The 22,998-nt window shown below is 42.3% G+C and overlaps 1 protein-coding gene across 4 annotated transcripts in view; it reads left to right on the forward strand.

Moving 5' to 3' along the window:
• Window positions 1-22,998, forward strand: part of MID2 (midline 2) — a 122,345-nt gene that overhangs the window by 15,797 nt on the left and 83,550 nt on the right. For all 4 annotated transcript variants that reach the window (XM_008156307.3, XM_028132349.2, XM_054722731.1 and 1 more), the window contains exons 2-3: window positions 490-1,205; window positions 20,444-20,539. In XM_008156307.3, coding sequence (XP_008154529.1) covers window positions 546-1,205; window positions 20,444-20,539 — 756 coding nt within the window. In that variant the 5' untranslated portion in view covers window positions 490-545. The remainder of the gene's footprint in view (window positions 1-489; window positions 1,206-20,443; window positions 20,540-22,998) is intronic.

Here is a 22,998-nt window from a genome sequence, read left to right on the forward strand (position 1 = left end):
ATTTCAAGATCTAGTGAGTTAGTTTGAAATATGGCCTTGTTCTCCTTCCACTAGATGTGAAATAGGAGCAGCCCCTATATTTTACCTTGAAGTAAAATAGAGAACAATATTGGAAAATGGAGATTGAGAATTTTTCAGGGCCTCAGGCTTGTCATAGTTGAGGACAAGAAATGTCAGTGGAGAATATGTGAGAGAATGATATATGCCAGTGTTGTGAGCCTGAATACTAATGTTAATCAGTAAACTAGGATTCAGAGGTAGCCACTAGGTTCTATTTATTAGTGCAGGAAAATAAACTGAGGCATTTGTCAAAAACAAGGTTTGAAGGGGAGAGAAAGGCTTTCTGATTAATTCCTGAATCGTTTTCCTATTACTCCACCATTCTCAGGGAATCCAGTATGTAAAGTCTCCATTGGTTAGTGAAGAATTATACTACATTCACTTTTCCCTTGGAAATGCTTAATGACTCTTGCTTTGTATTCCTTGCAGGTGAAAGCCCAGCCTCTGTGGTTCTTAATGTCTCAGCAGGATTATTTTCACTAAAGATGGAAACCCTGGAGTCTGAATTGACCTGCCCAATCTGCCTAGAGTTGTTTGAAGATCCCCTTCTGCTCCCTTGTGCTCATAGCCTCTGCTTCAGTTGTGCCCACCGCATCTTGGTCTCCAGCTGCAGCTCTGGTGAATCCATTGAACCCATTACTGCTTTCCAGTGTCCTACATGCAGATATGTTATCTCACTGAACCACCGGGGCCTGGACGGCCTAAAGAGGAATGTGACTCTGCAGAACATTATTGACCGCTTTCAGAAGGCTTCAGTCAGTGGGCCCAATTCCCCAAGTGAGAGCCGCCGGGAGAGGACTTATAGGCCCAGTATCACCATGTCTAGTGAGCGAATTGCTTGCCAATTCTGTGAACAGGACCCACCCAGAGATGCAGTGAAAACATGCATCACCTGTGAGGTCTCCTACTGTGATCGTTGCCTGAGGGCCACGCACCCCAACAAGAAGCCTTTCACCAGCCACCGCCTGGTGGAACCAGTGCCAGACACACATCTTCGAGGGATCACCTGCCTGGACCATGAGAATGAGAAAGTGAACATGTATTGTGTATCTGATGACCAATTGATCTGTGCCTTATGCAAACTAGTGGGGCGTCACCGAGACCATCAGGTTGCATCCCTGAATGATCGATTTGAGAAACTCAAGGTAAGGGATCTGGGAAATATCTCTTACACAACTTTGTGTCTTTATATACTGTTATGTGGGTAACAAGTTCACTAGTAAAATGGGTCACTTTTCTTATATGAAAAGTGAGTTAACTTCAAGTTGTCATGAGGAATAACCTACTCACCTGCAAGTTCTCACTGGAACCTATTTCATCTGTTGTATAAATCTGCTTGTGTCTGGCCAGTTCTGGGGGAGTTGGCCTATAGCTCACTACACCAGTAGTACATCCAGGGAAACATTACTCTATTTCCTCTTTCAGTGACACATTACACACTACATATCTTTGCCATGATTTTTTCCACCTCTTCTTTTAAGTATGTGTGTACTTGTGTAGGTGTGCTACAATTAACATTTGTGCTTATTTGCATATTTATGTGTATAGCAATGGGAAGGTTCAATGTGTCTCTATGTAGGTATGGGTGGAGGTGTCTGAGTAGATCTCTGTGGGTGGGAGATTTTTGTGGAGGACAGTAGTATATGTTTGCACACTCAGTACTCTAAAGAAAAAAGTTTGGCCCTGGCCACTACAAATTGCCATCCAGCCCTTAACACAAGGCTAATTCTAAGCCTGGTTAAAAAACAACAACAACACCAAAATTAAAATAAATAACAACAAAAAAACAGAATAACAGTTTCTAAAAAAGGAACCTCAGTGTACCATAAAGTCAGAAGGAATGATCAAAAACCTGAACTAAACATTTAGACTGAAGGCCATAAATATTTAATCCAGTATCAGATTTTGTGCCAGTGTTCGTTTTTGTGGTTAATGGACTGAAGCACTTGTTTGCAGTCCTGCCTTGGAAATTCTTAGTCTTTCATTTGTGTTCAGTGGATAGAATTCCAAAGTTGTTGGGCCATATAATATTTATGTGCAACTCTAAGTGCCTGTTTTTAAAGCCCTACCTCCTCATGTGGATGTTAAAATGTCAGATCCAGTAAGTTGTTTTATTCCCTGCCTGTTATGTGATTTAAATTCTCTTAGAATTTCCAGAAAAATAAAATGTGTAAATGAGTGAGATTACCACTGCTAAATAGGGCCTGAATATATAAGACAAGCTTTAAGGAAGATCTAGATAGGACGAAAGGGCAAGAAGTGGGTGGAGAGTTTCCTCTTGCCATGCTTTGGAAAAGTCGATGTAACTTAGGTAAAATTTATGATGTTGGTGAGGACAGCAATACTCAGAATACTATACATATTCTCTTCTGTAATTTGTCGCAAGCAATATTGAGAGTAGTCACACTGACAATGCTTTGTGCCTTTTTAAAAATATGTTTTTTATTTATTTTAGAGCCAGAGGAAGGGAGAGTGATAGAGAGATAAAAACATTGATGAGAGAGAAACATCGATCAGCTGCCTCCTGCACCCCCACTACTGGGGATTAAGCCAGCAATTTAGGCATGCGCCCTGACTGAGAATTTAACCCTAACCTCCTGGTTCATAGATCGATGTTCAACCACTGAGCCACACCAGCCAGGCAGTTTATGCCTTTTTTGATTGTTATTTATATCTAATATTTATAAATTTGTACATAGTTCAATGTTTATTTCATTTAAAGTGCTATTATACTGAGTGAAATAAGCCAGTCAGAGAAAGACAAATATCACATGATTTCACTTCTAAGTGGAATCTAATGAACATAATAAGCAGATGAACAAAATAGGTCCAGAGTCATGGATACATTGAAAAGAATGACAGATCTCAGAGGCAGGGAGGAGATGGGAAGAGATTAACCAAAGAACTTATATACATACTAGGGGCCTGGTGCATGACATTTGTGCACTGGGGGAGGGCGGGTCCCTCAGCCCGGCCTGCACCCTATCACAATCCGGGACCCCTCAGAGGATGTCCACCTGCCGGCTTATGCCCACTCCCCCTAAGCCAGCAGTTGGATATCCCCCTGGGGTCCTTAGCGTTGCCACGGAGGAGGGAGAGGCTCCCGCCACCACCACTGCACTCACCAGCTGTGAGCCCAGCTTCTGGCTGAGCAGCACTCCCCCTGAAGGGAGCACACTGACCACCAGGGGGCAGCTCCTGTGTTGAGCGTCTGCCCCCTGGTGGTCAGTGTGCATCATAGTGACTGGTCATTCCACCATTTGGTCGATTTGCATATTAGGGTTTTATTATATAGGATATGCATAACCAATAGACACAGACAATAGTGTGATGAAGGCCTGGGGTGAGGCAGGGACTGGGAGGAGGGGGACAAAGGCAGGGGAGAAACTGGGGGACATTTATAATACTGTCAATAATAAAAAAAGGACTGCAGAGAAGAATAATCTTATTAACTTCAATTTTTATAATCATAAGAAGTTAGGCCTTGATCTTGGTCTAGTTGAAGCCCTACACTTTAAAGTGGTATCAACTCAGAGTTTGATAGGTTAAGCAATTTGGTCAAAGTCACAAAATTGGAACTGGAACTAAGCTTCTAGACCACCAGTCGCCAACCTTTCAGACCTCATGGACCACCAGTGGTCCACGGACCACCAGTTGGCGACCACTGCTCCAAAGGTTTCCTCTAGACCATGAGTTAAGGATCCTTTGTACTACAGCCTGCTGCCACTTTATTTTAGACTTAAGTTTTCCTCATGAAATGTGATTTGAAACTAAACATTATGCTCCAGCAATTACACATCTTATGGGTCACACAGATAGACAATTAACAGCATCAAGGAAAGGACATATTGTATAAACTTACGGCTTCATAATGGCAAGAGATGGGGGTGGGGTTACAGGAAGAATGGGGGATATGGAGAGGATGGAACAATCTCTGCCAAATATTTGCAGGTGTTAGAACTATAAATAAGGCATTGGCCTTGAGAAATATTCCAAACAGAAAAATCTGTATCCATATGTACAATTGAGATAACAAAAGACTGGATATAATAAGCCTGTATCTACAGAACACCAGCTTTTTGAAAACATCTAAAACATGAAAACATTGGATGATGGATTAGCTATTTGGCATCATGCAGCTATGGCCCTCGTCTCCAGGGATGGATAGAACACAAAAATATTTTACCAAAATATACTTTAGTCTGTAACTAATCAGTAATTTTTAGAGAAAGAAAGTCCAGATTTTGAATCATTCCCCTTTAATTTTTAAGGAAATGTGCAGAAAAATCTGATTATAAATTAAGTAGAAACTTCTTTTGCTCATTTTTGGACAGAGAGTGGAAACATATGAATCATTCCCAACCGTGTGGTTATATTGTCTGGAACATCTTGGATTTGGGGAGGGAGAGGAAAGTGCTGCTTATGTCTGTGTGGGTGCGGTGGGGTCACTTTGGTTTGGTGCCAGGTGTAAAAGGATATTAGTTCTCCACCTAAAGCAGAGAGAAAATCTGACTTTCAGTGTCACATATACTCACTTTTTTGAGTTAATTTTAATTTAGAAAAGTATTTAGGATTATCCCCTTAATCTACTTGATTCTTCTCCAAGGAGAAAGGAAAACATTAGCTGTCAGAAGCTGTGGGGGAGATAGCCTTGAGCATACTTCCCTGGCCTTAGGGAAGCACAGCAGTCCTACAGGAGAAAAGGAAAAATGATAGCATATATATATATATATATATATATATATATATATATATATATATATATATCCTATCTAATAAAAGAGTGATATGCAAATTAACCATCACTGCTACACCCACAAGCCATGCCCACCAGCCAATCAGGAGAGATTATGCAAATTAACCCAACCAAGATGGCATGAGCCACAGACCGAGCAGAAGGCTTGGGTTTCCCCAGCAATGGAGGAAGCCAAATCTTCCACACACCCTGGCGGGCCCAGGCTTCCACTCAAGGCTACAAAGTTTCAATTATAGAAGATAAATAAATCCCAGATCCCAGGGCCTCCGCTTGGGTCGCCGGGGTGTGTGGCTGGCCTGCAAACCACCACAGGCCCCTCGCCCAGGCCACCCCACGCCCCAAGGGAACCTCCACCCTGATCCGGGACACCGTTCAGGGCAAACCAGCCACGCCCCCCCCCCCATGTACCAGGCCTCTATCCTATCTAATAAAAGAGTAATATGAAGATTGACCATCACTCCAACATACAAGATGGCTGCCCCCATGTGGTCAAAGATCCTGCCTCCATGTGGACACAAAATGGCCACCACAAGATGGCCAGCAGGGGAGGGCAGTTGGGAGGGACCAGGCCTGCAAGGGAGGGCAGTTGTGGGCGATCAGGCCAGCAGGGGAGGGCAGTTGGGAGGGAACAGGCCTGCAAGGGAGGGCAGTTGGGAGCGATCAAGCCTGCAGGGGAGGGCAGTTACGGGGGACCAGACCTGCAGAGGAGGGAAGTTGGAGGTGACTGGGCCTGCATGGAAGGGCAGTTAGGGGTGACCAGGCCTGCAGAGGAGGGCAGTTAGGGACAATAAGGCTGGCAGGGGAGCAATTAGGCATCAATCAGGCTGGAAGGGGAGTGGTTAGGGGGTGATCAGGCTGGCAGGCAGAAATGGTTAGGGTAAGGTGACCAGACATCCCGCTTTTGGCTGGACAGTCCCGATTTTTAACAATTTGTCCCGCGTCCCGCGGCATTTTAAATAAGTCCCGATTTTTGGAAAGAATGCACGACAAGCTAGGGAATGGCGGGAGAACGGGAAGGGAATGTACGGTTTTCAGCGGCCATGTGGCTATTTAGCCAGGATATGAGTTTTATATTATTTTTGTTAATTTTATAATGTTAATTTAACTTTAATAATAACAAATAATTTTTGAGAACTGATTATCGAGAACTGCTTATCAAAGTTCGCATTGTTGATCAGTTGTTAGAATTCGACCACCATTGTTTGGACTTAATGAACAATGGCATTTTTTGGGATTGGCAACGACGAAAACATTTTGTAACTGTCTCTCAGAGGATACACATCGTACTGCGTGCTAGTAAGCTAGTAAAACAAGTGATGTCATTACAAATCAGCTATTCAGATATTTTAGGTAAGTAATTTATTTCATAAATACATAAATTTTCTTGAATTTAGCAGACAGTACTTGTATTATTTATATTTTATAGTGGCGGCAAAAAATCTAGCGCCGGCCTTGAAAGTGACACTTACGACTTACATTACGGCAAATTCATGACCTTTTAAACAACTACAGCAATCTACTAAAAAAAATTCACTCAAATGAGAAATATGCCAAAAAATAAAATAATATTATACATAATTTTTTATTTATTGTATTTGTAAATTGTACTTATGTTAAAATATAAAAAAATATATTACAATACTAATTTTGCGTTCTATGAAAATTTTTGTTGCTCCATATAGATCAAATTTTAATCACGAACCCCCCCTCCCCCCCTTCCCCCGGTCAATGGTGTCCCGCCTTACCAATGTTAAAATCTGGTCACCTTAGGTTAGGGGCAATCAGGAAGACAGGCAGGCAAGCAATTGGGAGCCAGCAGTCCTGGATTGTGAGAGGGATGTCCAGCTGCCCGTTTAGGCCCAATCCTACCGGGATCGGGCCTAAACGGGCAGTCAGACATCCCTCGAGCGGTCCCATATTGGAGAGGGTGCAGGCTGGGCTGAGGGACACAAACCCCCATGCACAAATTTTGTGCACTGGGCCTCTAGTGTGTGTGTGTATATATATATACATACATACACACACACACACACACACACACACACACACACACACGGGTTTAAGTTTCTGGCCAGTAACTGATACAGTATTTATTTGCACTTTTTGGTTCTGGAGCTTAATTCTTGGCATTTATAACTCTGTACAAACATCCCTGATTAGGATTAGTATTCTCCAATATTTATTTGTTTAATAAAGAATAAACAAACCATTATGTAATAGATGCAAGATCAGAATAACCAGAAGCTAGTTAACATGTATTAAAAATGGTTTAGAGGGTTTGGGATACTTAGTATAGTTTATTATCCTTACTTAGTTGTCCAGTCTACTTACATGCCTGCAGAAGACTACCAGTGGTTTAAGTAATTCTTCAGTTTCAAAGAATAATTGTGTTTATGACAGTTATTACAGTAGTAAGTCCTATCAAAGTAGTTATTTTCTCCATTACCTCTCCTTTTACTTACTAATCACAGTATATAAATTAGTTCATTATTTGTGCTGCTTTTCTATAAAACTGCTTCACATTTTAGAGTTTTCATTGTCACATGAGTTTCTCATCTTAGAAAAGATTGATATTATTGTATTAGTAAATGTTGGCTTTATAAAAAGAGGTCCATTTCAATGGCTCTCTCTATCGGTGCTTGATCTCAACTTGATATTCTAAGCCCTGTACAACTTGGTCCTCATGCTGCCCTTCTGTCTTTTTCCCCTTCCACTCTCAAACATGCTACTTTCATCTACCCAAGGTAGCCTCCCAACTATCTGCTAAACACACAATTCTCTTTCCCAACTCTGAACTTTCACTCTCACTCATGCTCTTCTCTTGGCCTGCTTAGCAATCCAACCTATTCTTTAGCGCTCACTTGAAACCCCACAAGGCCACTCCAACACAGAGCAACTATACCATAAATTCTTTGAGGCAAGTCACAAGGTCTTTTCTTCAGTATCCTCCTTAGTGTCTAGCACAAATAGTCAGGGTTCAGGGTTTAAGAAATCCAAATGAATTAAATATTTGTAATGGATTTGCAGCAAGTATACCAGTATCCATAGCTTGTTTTGGTTCTTATCTTATAAGATATAAATCTGTCTTGCCATTATGATTTCTTTAGCAGTCTGAAAAAATCTCCTGTGAACTACTGATAATGTTAAAAACCAGGGTTTTAGCAAAAGTATAACATGCCTATCCATTTTGATTGCTGGATTTTCCAACTGCCTAACCTTATTGTGACATCTGTATAAATTATATGTGATTATTATAATTCTTTTTGAAAGTGATGTCTTCACATTTCCATGCCCACAGCCTGCCAAAAATATAGCTGATGAAAACCAGTGGGAATAGAGGAATTTCCTGAAAGGAATAAACAAGCACATTTTCTTTTTCTCATTACATTTCCACAAATTCATTACTTCAAATAATTCTTAAATGCAGTTATATTTACACATCAGGTATCTTGTTGTTAAAAAATATTACCTGGCCCTAGGATTAGCTTTTGGTTATGGGAAAGTAAAACACACACACACACACACACACACACACACACACACACACACACACGAAGAAAGACTGAGACAGAGAGAGCTAAAGATTGCCAGACAAAGAAGGGAGATATGAGACTTGGAGGATGTTCAAAGGAAAGCCACAATGAGAATTAAAAGGTTGGAAAATATGATATTCTGGAATCTTACCATAGTTGATTGCTTGTCCTTCTTCCTACTCAGTCACTCTGTCATCCACCCACCCTTCCTCTCAGCCACTACCTTCTCACAGGCATTTGTCTACTCACCCACTTGACACCCACTTCTGTCTGCCAAGACAGATACCCTCTCAACATAACTACCAATGGGCATTTGGCTGTTTTTGAACAAGTGTGAGTATGAATATAAGAGAAAGAAAGAGAAATATCTTTATGAGACTGAGTTGAGAGTGGGTATATTTGCATATATATGCATGTGTAACTATATACAAGCATATGTGTTTTTGCACGGGTGAGTGGCTGAGGATGACTCTGTCTGTGTCTATGTGTATCTATGAATGTGTGTCACTGTGTGGAGGAAGAGATAATATATGTGTTAATTTTCTGTAGGTAAGTTGGATATGAGAGGTCATAAGTGTAAGGAAAGTTTTCTGTGGCTACCCTAGGGAAGGTTAGGACCCCAGCAGAACCCCTCCTGATACTAAAGATCTCCATAATAAATGAGCAAGTTCATATATTCTCATGATAAGAAAAGTTTCCAGGTGGAGACCAGGGCTGGTTATCATGGGTGAGGGAGCAAAAAAAGTTGTTTCTCACTTTCACGCACTTAGGTCCTGAATCACAGTAGCTAAATATAATGAGAACAAAGAATTTCAGTCCAGATTTGCACTCTCTAAGGTATGGTAGTGGACGGGTGTGTATGGGGGTGGGGGTAATATCTGTCATGGGGTGTCTCAGCTAAACAAGCCTTCAACTCACTATTGTAAAATCATTCTTGCTTGTAGATAATAGCTTCTCTGTGGTCTCTTAATTTCCAAGACTTGCTCCCCATTACTTATCATATGTATAAATCTGTTCATCTTTTGTACGTGTATGGGGATAAAAATGCATTTTATTCCATCTCTGCTCAAACTGTGTGCTAAGACTTATTTGGACCTTTATTATTTTTCTTCTAATAATTATATTGATTCTCTGGCTCAGTTCTCATGTAGCATTAACAGGGTTCTGTGTTAAAAGATGATTTATATTATTTCTTAGGATTGAGAACAAGTTTAGCAAGTAGATACTCCAGCTGTCTGTGCTCTTATATTTCTATTTTACTGTTATTTCTTTTGTCCTAAGTCTTCTCATCAACACATCTTAAAAGACCTAACAATCATTAATCTGAGAACAGTTTACAAAATGTTGACTCAGAGATTGTTCTTGGGTGGATGAAAATCCTGTCTGTTCATATTGGGCAAAAGAACATTTTATAGAAATAAAATATAGGTGAGGAAATATTAAGGAAACAAGAATTATTGAACCAGCCCTAGCCGGTTTGGCTCAGTGGATAGAGCATTGGCTTGCAGACTGAAGAGTTCTGGGTTTGATTCTGGTCATGGACACATGCCCGGGTTGCGGGCTTGGTTCCCAGTGAGGGCATGTAGGAGGCAGCCAATCAATGATTCTCTCTCATCACTGATGTTTCTATCTCTCTCTCCCTCTCCCTTCCCCTCTGAAATCAATAAAAATATATTTTTTTAAAAATAATTATTCAACCAAAAGAAGTGAAGTTTAAAGGGGAAATGTGATAATGGCATTCCAGTTCATAAAGGATTAATATAATGAGTTAATATTAATTAAACTGTAGCACCTGGGATTTAGGCCAGGGTTTCATTCATTCATTTACAAAAAATAATGAATGCTAATTTTATTCAATGTAGTAGGAGCTGGGGACACAGAAAATAAGGCACAGTCCCTGCCCTGAGGTGCTCTGAGCTGAGTAAGTAAGGGAGATAGATATGTACATAGAAAATTCTAATTCAGTATAGTAAGTGCCTTGACAGAAGATTGCATAGGATACTCTCTGGACTTGGCAAACTCATTAGTCAACAGAGCCAAATATCAACAGTACAACGATTAAAATTTCTTTTGAGAGCCAAATTTTTTAAACTTAAACTATATAGGTAGGTACATTGTTATTAACTTAACTAGAGGCCCGGTGCACGAAATTCGTGCATGGAGGGGGGTTGTCCCTCAGCCCAGCTTGTACCCTCTCCAATCTGGGACCCCTCAAGGGATGTCCGACTGTCCGTTTAGGCCCGAACCGGGATCGGGCCTAAACGAGCAGTCGGACATCCCTCTCACAATCCAGGACTGCTGGCTCCCAACTGCTGGCCTGCCTGCCTTCCTGATTGCCCCTAACCGCTTCTGCCTGCCAGCCTGATCACCCCCTAACCACTCTGCTGCCAGCCTGTTTGCCCCCAACTTCCCTCCTCTGCCAGCCTGGTTACCCCTAACTGCCCTCTCCTGCAGGGTTGATCACCTCCAACTGCCCTCCCTTGCAGGCCTTGTCCTTCTCAACTTCTCCCTTGCAGGCCGGGTGCCTCCCAACTGCCCTCTCCTGCTGGCCATCTTGTGGTGGCCATCCTGTGTCCACATGGGGGCAGGATCTTTGACCACATGGGGGCAGCTATATGGTGTGTTGCAGTGATGATCAATCTGCATAGTACTCTTTTATTAAATAGGATAGAGGCCTGGTACAGGGGTGGGGGCCAGCTGGTTTGCCCTAAATGGTGTCCCTGATCAGGGTGGGGTTCCCTTGGGGCATGGGGTGGCCTGAGCGAGGGCCTGTGGTGGTTTGCAGGCCAGCCACGCCCCCTGGCAACCCAAGCGGAGGCCCTGGTATCTGGAATTTATTTTCCTTCTACAATTGAAACTTTGTAGCCTGGAGCAGAGCCAAGCCTGGGGCTCCCTCTGAGGCTGGCAGCCATTTGTGTTGGGGTTATAATTGAAACTTTGTTGCCTTAAGCGGGTGGGCCCAGCCAGGGTGTGTGGAAAGCTTTGCTTCCCCTGTTGCTGGTGGCAACCCTGGCCTGCTCTCTCAAGCTCCATTCTGCCGCCATTTGTTTGAATTTGTTTACCTTCTATAATTGAAACTTTGTAGCTTGAGTGGAGGCTTAGGCCTGGCAAGGGCAGGCAGAAAGCTTGGCTTCCTCTGTTACCTAGGAAACCTTGCTCTCTGTGGCTGTAGCCATCTTGGTTTGGGTTAATTTGCATACTCGCTCTGATTGGACGGTGGGCGTGGCTTGTGGGCGTGCCAGAGGTATGGTCAATTTGCATATTTGTCTATTATTAGATAGGATTAGGGTACATGGTATTTTGTGGAAAGAGCCACAATCAAGGGGCCAAAGAGCCGCATATGGCTCACGAGCCGCAGTTTGCTGACCACGGCTTTGGAGCAAAGAGGAAGAGTCAGGGAAAGGAAGTCATCCAGCTCAAAACCAGAGATTCATGAATGGATTTGTTGGAGAGGAGAGCAAACTGGGGAAAGACTGTGAAGAAAGAATTGATAAGACTTGGTGAATGATTATAGTGGTTATGGGCGATGGAGAGAAAGAATTTAAAACATGATCTTTGAGTAGATGTCTTGAATAATTGTGGTATTGGGGACAGAAATGGAGGAATTAGGAAGGAGCTAGCAGTTTGGTGAGATGGCTTGACTTTAGATTTGAGTTTGATATGATTGTGGGTTGACTCAACATTCACTCATTTATCAAACATTTACTAAACACCTATGAGGGAACCCTAATCAGAGTACGCCAGATGTTCAAGGCCAGTTTGCCATACGCATGTGTAAAAGCAAGGACACAGCAATTTTACTGTATGCACTGTGCAGACATACCTTTCTATAACCCAAATATTGATGTCACTAGTTGGCAAGAAGCCTCTTTTGTCTAAGTTGGTATAGAGATGAGTGACTGACCAGCCAGTGCATGGCTGCTTTGTGGGCTGCTTTGAAGAACTACTTTGTCTAATGGCCACTTAGTAGCAATGGCTACTTGGTCTGCAATAAAGTCTTTCTTATATGCTCATATCGTCTTCCAGTACCCAGCATCTGAGGACCTGCACTCCCACAACCTATTAGGGGCCAAGCACCAGAAGAGATGTAGGAGTTACAAGTATAAAGACACCATAGTCTCAACCCTAGTGGAGTTCTCAGCTTAGTGTGGATCAAGAGGCAATTAAGGACACAGTTATAAGACAATGTAGTGAGTGCTATGGCAGCAGAAGCACAGGAGGCTGTGAGAGAGCATAGAAGAGACACCAACATAGACTTTGGGTGGGCTTTTGGACCCCTTGTTGGGAGCAAGGGTCACAGTAAGTGCTCTAGTTAAGATAAAATAGTTTGTTCAAATACCTGGAGTAGAGACAGCATGGGTTACTCTTAGAACTGAAAGAGTAAGTGTTTTTTAGGAGTTGAAAGTCAGACCTTTATGGTGGCTGAAATATCAGGTCTAGAGAGATAAATTTGGTGTTTGTAGCATGGAGGTAGAGTCATGCAGTGGTGAGCTAATGAGGGCCCAGGAATGAACCTTGCAGCAGACTAATGATCTAGAATTTTGTCATGGAGGAAGAGCAAAAGAAGTATGTATAGGAGAGAGAGGCAGAGACTGAAGAGGAATAGTGCAAGTGGAATACAATGTTGAGGCCTCCAGGAATGTAGGGTTGACTTTGACTCACTATTCTAAGTATTACCAAAATGATGCTAGATTTGCATTTTTAGTACAGGTTTTTATTTAGAAGGTCCAAATAATAATTTACACACCTAAGCTAGAGATTAACAATGTTATGCATCTAAAGAGAGGGGAAAGAATGTGGGATGTTTCATGTAGCATGTCTGATAAGGTGACTGAAGGAGTGTGGGTCTTTGCTGAATGATTTCAGAAAGTTCTGATGCCCTGCCAGCTTGGCTCAGTGGTTGGACATCGACCTATGAACCAGGAGGTCATGGTTCGATTCCCGGTCAGGGCATATGCCTGGGTTGCAGGCTCTATCCCAGGAAGGAGGCATGCAGGAGGCAGCCAATCAATGATTCTCTCTCATCATTGATCTCTCTCTCTCTCTCTCTCTCTCCCTCTCTCTCTCTCTCTCTCTCTCTCTCTCTCTCTCTTTCTCTCTCTCCCTTCCTCTCTGAAATCAATAAAAATGTATATTTTTTAAAAGTTCTGAAAAGAGGAATGGCAACCTGTTCCACCTGGCCTGAGGACTGGTCTGATTATCTCTAACAAGCCTTAGGTGGAATAAATCTTATACATCCAGTATATCACCTGCGTCTCCTTCTATGGCATAGCCTGTGTCTATTCAGCAGCAAATAAATGTTTGGGGAAGGAATAAAACTCTGGCATAAGGGTGTGGGTTTTCATTTATGGAACAGATGGTGTGTTCTGCTGTGGAAAGGCCATATGTAATTGATACATAATGTGACAGACTGAAGCAAAAGCAAATTAAGTATTTTAAGACAAGCAGTTAAAAAAAGAAGGCAGAACATGGCCCCCAAAAGTGTGCTAAGATTTTGGCTTCTAGTTTGTGGAAAAGCTGGGAACATCCGTGAATAGACAGGATGACAAAAAAGAACATGCCAAAGAATAGTAATAGGGACACTGGCTCAGGTTATTTTTAAAGATGAAGTTATCTTCTGTCAATTGGGAAGGCTTAGGTTTGTAATGAGTTGGCCTTTTCCCCCCTTTCCCTTCTCTCCCTACACTTCCAAGATTTAGTTCCCACATCAGAACAGCTTTGGATAATGCCCCCTTTGTGCCTTTTATTTTATTTTGTTTTAAATCAACTCTGGTGGGCCCTGTCTAGGTGGCTCATTCGGTTGGAGCATAGTCCCATACACCAAACAAGGTTGCAGGTTCGATTATCAGTCAGGGCACATATCTAGATTGCAGGTTCTATCCCCGGTCTGGGAGCGTACAGGAGGCAACCAATCTGATCAATGTTTCTCACATCGGTGTTTCTCCCTCTCCCTCTCCTTTTCCCTCTCCCTCTCCCTCTCCCTCATCAATTTTGAAAAAACCATATCCTTAGATGAGGATTAAAAGAAAATGTTTTAACAAATTTACTCCTGTTGGATTTGACCTATCATACCTTTTAGATAGCAAGAGAGCATACAGGCTAGTGAAGTAGACTTAGGAAGGGTGTGAAGGGAGTCAATGGGGAAAAGGGGGGCTATCTTTAATACTTTCAATAATAAAGAAAAATCAAAAAAATTTGAAAGAGAGCATATAGGCACTTGGTGGCAAAACTACATGTTTCCATAGAACAGAAAACTCCACCCTCTTTTAGGCTTCAAGACTTGCTATTTCAGGTAGGTGTCTGTAAGTGTGCTCATATGTGAATACATGTGCCTTCACAGAGCATGACAAATCGAGATCATGGTCATGTGTATGCAATCAGGGAAATCACTCTATCTTTAATGAAGAGCTGGTGTTTTGATGTATAGTTAGGTTTATTGAGGGAGCCAATGAGAAAGTAACCAGAAATAACCTGTATCTAGAAAACTGAAAAAAACAACAACAAAAAAACCCACACAACCCTTCCCTCCCTCCCCGCCCCCAGCAATTACTTGAGAGGTTTAGAAAAGCCGTTTCTTTTTATGGGATGCTGTCTGGAAAAAGAACAGCCTGTGCCTGATTTTCTCAGAAGTGCAAAACATTTTTCTCTTTGGGAAGGGTATAAAAGAAGACAAAGAGGCCAAGTCTATATGACACAAATGAAGTGGAACTTGGGTAAAATTGGGATCCATGTAGGAGTCTGCTAATTTAGCTAACTTGGGCCTTTTAAAATCTCAGTAATGCAAATAAACCTAATCTTCCCCTCACTTTGTTCGATTTAGACATATGTACAATTTTGTGAGAGCTCTGATGATGTAGTCATCTGGAGGAGAAGAGAGTCTCATAGTTTTGTAGCTCAAATAGCTTTTCTAACCCTCACACATGGGAAGCACAGGAGAACCCAGAGGTAACCTCCTGCAGCAGGAAATGGGAGCTTCATCCTGCTCCCCTTGCCAACCTCCTGTCCCTGTTTCCTCCCAGTAGATATCTCCATTCCAATCTCCCCTGCCACTTCGGCTCTCTCTCATTGTCATAGTTCAACTGTACTGAGAAAAGTGCATTAATTAGGCTTAGACAGAGAGGGCTTTGCCCAGTCATTAATAGGACTGCACAAGAAAAGAGCAAAATAAACCAACTTTTCAAAACCAAGCAAACAATAGAGATGCTTTTTAGTATAAGGTTATATATATATATATACTAGAGGCCCGGTGCACGAAATTCGTGCACGGGTGTGTGTATCCCTCAGCCCAGCCTGCACCCTCTCCAATCTGGGATCCCTCAAGGGATGTCCAACTGCCCGTTTAGGCCCGATCCAGTCGGACATCCCTCTTACAATCCAGGACTGCTGGCTCCCAACTGCTCTCCTGCCTGCCTTCCTGATTGCCCCTAACTTCTTCTGCCTGCCAGCCTGATCACCCCCTAACAACAACCCTGCACACCAGCCTGATTGATGCCTAACTGCTCCCCTGCCAGCCTGATTGCCCCTAACTGCCCTCCCCTGCAGGCCTGGGTCCCCCCCAACTGCCCTTCCCTGCAGGCCCAGTCGCCCCCAACTTCCCTTCTCTGCCGGCCTGGTCACCCCTAACTGCCCTCCCCTGCAGGCTTGATTGCCCCCAACTGCTCTCCCTTGCAGGCCTGGTGCCTCCCAACTGCCCTCTCCTGCTGGTCATCTTGTGGCAGCCATCTTGTGTCCACATGGGGGCAGCCATCTTGTGTGTTGGAGTGAGGGTCAATTTGCATATTACTCTTTTTATTAGATAGGATAGAGGCCTGGTGCACAGGTGGGGGCCAGCTGGTTTTCCCTGAACGGTGTCCCAGATCAGGGTGGGGGTTCCCTTGGGGTGTGGGGTGGCCTGGGCGAGGGGCCTGTGGTGGTTTGCAGGCCAGCCACGCCCCCCGGTGACCCAAGCGGAGGCCCTGGGATCTGGGATTTATTTATCTTCTATAATTGAAACTTTGTAGCCTTGAACGGAGGCCAGGGCAGGCCAGGGCTGCGGGAAGCTTGGTTTCCTCCATCGCCAGGGGCAACTCAAGCCTCCTGCTCTCTCCAGCTCTGTGGCTGCTGCCATTTTTGTTGGGATTTATTTATCTTCTATAATTGAAACTTTGTATCCTTGAGCAGAGGCCAGGGATGGCCAGAGGAGGCGGGAAGCTTGGCTTCCTCCATTACCAGGGAAACCCAAGCCTCCTGCTCGCTCTGTGGCTGACGCCATCTTGGTTGGGTTAATTTGCATACTCGCTCCTGATTGGCTGGTGGGCGTGGCTTGTGGGCATAGCAGAGGTACGGTCAATTTGCATGTTTCTCTTTTATTAGTGTAGAAACACGATTGCATGTGTGTAGACATACGTACATATACACATATCATTTTTGTTTACTCAGCCAGAGTATAGACAAGATAATTACTTGGCTAAATCAATAAAACCTAGAGTGACCCAGAATATCTAGTTCTAAGTGATTAGTCAGTACAAGGCATGAGAAGTAAGGGTGTGGAAATATACTGCATAATTGTGTCAGTTCTCCCCTGTACATGGGTTCATTATTGAGAACCAATTTCAGTTTCAGAGGCGACTTTAATTCCTTGTAAATGAGTAGGAAGTTAGTAAGTAAATGCTTGGTGATTTCCTCATATTATCTCTCATAATATAAGAAAACAGTGGCAAAAAGCCATCAACAGATGGTGTTTTTATTAGCCAAAGATTTATTTTTCAAAGCATTTTTATATTAATGAAGTCAGGTTGAAATTAGAGGCATTTTGTCAGTTGTAATTGTCTGTTGTAAAAATGTGTTGATCTTTTGCAAATTGCTAGGGGGAAGGAGCAAAATAGCCATTTTCCATAATTTTGTGATGGTAACCCAAGGTCCATAGTCTAATCAGACCCCAAATTATGTGCTCAGCCCTAATTTTTGTTTTCAGTGGCTTTACAGAAGCTATGAGTCTCAATTCTGGGCCATAAATGAGGAACACACAGCAGGGTTCTTAGTCCTTCTCTGCACTATGCATTATTTATAAGATATCAGTTTCATAACAAGTGTCGCAACAGGTTGCATGTACTTGTTAGAAAACATTCTCCCCATGGCATCCTATGTTTGAATGGAAACATATTGCAGTTTGAAACACAGATTTCTAATATATCTGTTCTGAATTCATCAGTCTGCATTATGTTTACCTAATACTAGTATGTCAATATAGCCATTTGTAATATATTGGGTTTCCATTGATCTAGGAATCTGGACCACTCTGCTAGAGATAATCACAAACTGGATCCATTACTAATTCCCACTCTAACTTAAGCTGGGCCTTTTCATCAAACTACAGCTCTGTCATATTCATCTTACGGTCAAACTTTTTAAGAGGAGCCCAGATTTGGAGCCTCCACTTTATCACTACCTCCATACTTAATCCTGTACAGTTTGGCATCTACTTCCAAAAGTCTATTGAAACTCATTTTTCAAAGGTCACCAGTGACCTCGAATTACCAAATCCAGCTGCCTTTTTTGCACACTCTGCATATATGACAGTGACAAATCCTTGACTGAAACGTGTGTGTTTTTAATTATCACATTAGCTTGACCCAGACCTGCATTCCCAACTGCCTTGAACACTGAAGCTTTCTCCTAACCAGTGTCCCTGTCCCCAGGCTTTTCTATTTCAGTTTGCCCCACATATTGCTGGTAGCTTGATCTCATAACTGCAGCCCTGATTATATCATTATCTTACTCAAAAGCCTTCTGGAAAGTCCCCACTGCTTCAAAAATAGGTAAAAACTCCTCACCTAGGCATTTAAGACCTTCATAACAGAGCCTTGATTTCCATTTCCAGTCTTGCCTCCCCCCACACACTACTCTCTTGTACCCTCTGTTCTAACCAAACTCAAAGTCCCTTCCCTGAACGTGTCCTATACTTTATTCCATTTTAATTTTGTTTATGTTATTCCTAGTGCCTGGAACACCCTGCCACCCTCCATCTCTGTCTATTAAAATCCTACTTATCCTTCAAGACTCCTCTTACTCTCACTTCCTCTTTATCTCCGAAGTCACTGCACCTTGAACAGAGTAGATGTTCAATACCTTTTGTTGTGTTAAATATCTGAGCTGTTGTTTCTTTTTTCCTCTGACATCTACTTAGCTCAAAGATCATGCCCAAATCAATGATTGCAGCCCTTCTTTTTTCCTTCTTCCCTCTCTGTCCTTGTTAAGGAGAAGGCCACAGTTGAAATGGTCATGGAGTTAAAGAAGACCAGGGGAGACACTGTGCCCAAACCACAAAAAATGGAATAAATTATGAAAAATAACTTCCATTGGAACAAAGCCAAAGGAACCAAGAGAGATCTGGCAAAAAGGGAAGCAAACATTAAGATGGTTTTCATAATCCAGTTTGAGAACAAGCAAAATCAAACTGCCTATCCTAGAAATACGCATATCCAGAGGAATACATCTTTTAGGATAGATTCATTGGACAGTGCCAAGGTTACTAAGCACAACAGCTCTTTAGTAGCAAGGGGCCAAGTACATGAGTCCTCTCCCCCTCCCCCATTTCTCCTACTGAAAACATGAACTTTGAAGAACTACAAACCATAAAAACTGTAGAGACAGCAATGAAGCATCATGGCCAAGAAAAAAAAAAGATAGTTGTGTAAGGGCCAGGAAGTTGGGGTATTACATTTAGAACAGACTTTGTGAGGGAATTGGGATGGTGAATCAGAGAGGAGCGGATATTGGGGCAGGTCCTGGGTAGTAAGCAGCCACCAGAGCTGAGGACTTGGGAATGGGAAGGAATAAAAACCTCATTATGAAACTACAGTAAATAGAATTTTATTTTCTTACATAAGGAATGGGAGAAAGTAGCTTGCTCAACTGAAAATATGCTAAGAGTTCTGAGTATTTTTGAACTATGTTATATTAAACAGATTTCCAAAGTGCTTCTAATGTATATCTTAAAAGTATCTATATAGTAGTAAGCAGTGATAAGCAATGGATGTCCTATCTTGATACAGTCAGGCTTTGCTTTTTGAAGTCTGGCATCTCTATGGGCTCTTTCTTAGTGCCAAATAAGTGAAACTGACAGATGATGCTAGATTTTGAGGAATCCCACACTTAAAATACCATATTCTTTTCTGAAGGAATCTACTGATAAATATAAAATGTTATCATCATCAACAACAACAAATATACACAAAAATCATGGGATTCTGGAGCAAAGCCATGACTGAATGCTAGAGACCTGAGTTACAGCCCTAGCTTTGCCATATACTAATTATATGACTATGGAAAATACTTTACCCCACTCTGAAGCTCAGTGTTCTCATCTGGAAAATGTTGACGTATCCTACTTCATGGGTTGTTATGATTATTCAATGATATATATGAAAATGTCTAGCATAGTGTCCGGCAAGTAGTAATCATTCAATAAATTATAGTTTTCTTAGTCTACTAATCTGTAAAAAAGATAATAATACATGTTCTATCTATGTTACGGGTATACTATGAGGGCAAAATGAAATATTGACTATGAAGTACTTTAAAAAGTTAAAAATATTATAAAAAACATAAAGCTGTCATTAAAGTCCTATATCCACAAAGTCATGAATGTCAACTTTTCCCCAACAATGATAATGGACCAAATGTATAGTTTTATTAAGTGCTTGGAAGAGTGCTTAGCCCATAGCAAGTGCTCAATGAATCTTTGAAATAGTATATTTGCCACCCAGCTAGTGTGGCTCAGTGGTTGAGCGTTGGCCCATGCACCAAGAGGTCGCAGGTTCCATTCCTGGTCAGGGCACATTCCCGGGGTTGCGGCCCCAGTCCCTGGTGGGAGGCATGCAGGAGACAGCTGATTAATGATGTTTCTCTCTCATCATTGATGTTTCTCTCTCTCTTCCTTTCCAGTCCTTTTCTCTCTCTAAAATCAATAAAAACATTTTTTAAAAAGGAAATAGTGTATTTGCTGACTGACTGACTGATCTCCACATGATATTGGTTCTCAAGCTCATTGAATGTTTGTTCTTTTTCCCCCCTCTTACCCTTTTCCCTCTTGCTTCACACTCTGTGATGACAGCAAACTCTAGAGATGAACCTCACCAACCTGGTTAAGCGTAACAGCGAACTAGAAAATCAAATGGCCAAGCTAATACAGATCTGCCAGCAGGTTGAGGTACGTAACAGAAATATTTGTGATTTCTTCAGAGGACCTGTATTGATTCTTTTTTTTTTTTTTTGGGCGGGGGGGGGACTTGAATTATTCATTCGTTTGTTTGTTTGTTTGCTTATGTATTTATTGGCTTAAACCCTTTACCTTTTTCATCTAGCCTCACAACCTCCCTCCCCTGTGACAGTTGTCAGTCTGTTCCCTGTACATATGAGTTTGTTTCTATATTGTTTGTTAGTTTACTTTGTTCATTAGATTCTACATAAAAGTAAACATCATATGGTATTTGTCTTTCTCTGACTGTCTTATTTCACATAGCATAATACTCTCCAGGTTCATCCATGTTGTCGCAAAAGGTAAGATTTTCTTTTTTATGGCTGAATAGTATTCCATTGTGTAAATGTACCACAGCCTTTTCATCTAATCATCTACTGATGGCACTTGGGCTGCTTTCAAATCTTGGCTATCTATACTAATAAAAGGATGATATGCTCATTAGACCGGGAGACTGGACATCTTCCTACCATTCGACTTCCTTCCAGAGAAAGCCACAGTGGTGGGGACTGAGGCAGAGGCAGATGGGGCGATCAAGCCAGCAGGGGAGGGCAGTTGGGGGCCATGAGGCCAGCAGGGGAAGGCAGCTGGGGGCCATGAGGACAACTGGGGAGGGCAGTTGGGGGCCATGAGGCCAGCAGGGGAGAGCAGCTGGGGGTCATGAGGCCGACCGGGGAGGGCAGTTGGGGACCATGAGGCCGGTAGGGGAGGGCAGCTGGGGGCCATGAGGACAACCGGGCAGGGCATTTGGGGGCCATGAGGCCAGCAGGGGAGGGCAGCTGGGGGCCATGAGGCCACCAGGGGAGGTCAGTTGGGGGCCATGAGGCCAGCAGGGGAGCGTTTAGGCAGCAATCAAGCCAGTAGTCAGGCAAGTGATTAGGAGCCAGCAGTCCTGGATTGTGAGAGGGATGTCCAACTGCTGGTTTAGGCCCCATCCCATAGTCAGACATCCCCAGAGGGGTCCCAGATTGGAGAGGGTGCAGCCTGGGCTGAGGGGACCCTCCCCCCGGTGCACGGATTTCATGCACCCGGCCTCTAGTTATAAATAACATTGCAGTGAACATAGGAGTGCACATATTCTTTTGGATTGGTGTTTTGGTTTTCTTCAGATATATTTCCAGAAGTGGAATTGCTGGGGGGCTTGAGTTTTGTCAGATTGTAGCTCAGCCATTTGGAGTGAAGGACTGACTGGCAGTTCTAGAAAGTCTCATTTCTTTTGGATGCTTGTGTTATCAGAAAAGTGGCAGATATCTATTGTTAAAAAATATAGGTATGAAGTGGTGATGAGTTGTGGAGACAATAATCCAAGGGACAGTCCCTTCTCCTTTCCAAACAGGCAATATGAGAATACGACATGATGTGTGTTTCTTCCTTCATCAAACTAGATATTATAGCTCCTTGAAGAGATTGCTGTGATGCCATAGGGACGTTGGGAATTTGGGTCATCAGAGTAGGGTGAGGTTCATTCAGTGCCATATTATTTTTATAACAATATTATCAGGACTGCTACTCCTCTTCCTAGCCTCTTCTTCCTTTGTCCCCATGCCCCTTACCTGGTCCACACTCACCACTTTTCCACTTATTCTTGTCATCAACAAATGATATCTATGTTATAGTTGTCTGTGAATTTTAAAGTGTTACACAAGTATAAGTTTTTCAGCAATGGTTACCTACATCAAATCTCAGAGCACAGCTTATGAGAGGAGTCAACCTCTTCTTAAGTGGATGCAATAAAAGAAAGATGTTAGCCCTGACTGGTTTGGTTCAGTGGATAGAGCGTTGGGCCATGGACTGAAAAGGTCCCATATTCGATTCCAGTCGAGGGCATGTACCTTGGTTGCAGGTTTGATCCCCGGTAGGGGGCAGCTGATTGATGTTTCTAACTCTCTATCCCTCTCTCTACCTCTCTGTAAAAAGTCAATAAAAATATTTTTTAAAAAAGATGTTATTTCTCTTTCTCAAGAATGTGAAACTTTAGCTGTAGCACTTGATTTTCTGTAGCTTTTGTTAAAGAGGCAATAGAAGTGCTTAAAGTGTAAACAGTTGGGTAAAATATTATAGGACACCTCATGGGCAGTGATTGGATAAAAATATTTCTAATTCTATGTACAACCTGATAATCTAGTTCTAATCTTAACTGTATGACAAATAAATGTAATGGTTCAAGTTTATTTTACTTTCAACAATATAATAATTTTACTATGATCTCATATCTTAAACCCACCTAGGGATTCCTATTTAAGAGAAGGAAATTTTGTAAGGAAAATAATCTTCTTTTATGAGTAACCACTCATGATTTTTTGGATTTCTTAAAATATTGGGTTTCTTTTTTAAAACTTTTTTATTGAATTTATTGGGGTGACATTGTTAATTAAATTACATAGGTTTCAGGTGTACAATTCTATAAAACA

Source organism: Eptesicus fuscus, chromosome 1 (assembly GCF_027574615.1).
Source record: "Eptesicus fuscus isolate TK198812 chromosome 1, DD_ASM_mEF_20220401, whole genome shotgun sequence".
In the NCBI taxonomy this organism is placed as follows: Eukaryota; Metazoa; Chordata; class Mammalia; order Chiroptera; family Vespertilionidae; genus Eptesicus; species Eptesicus fuscus.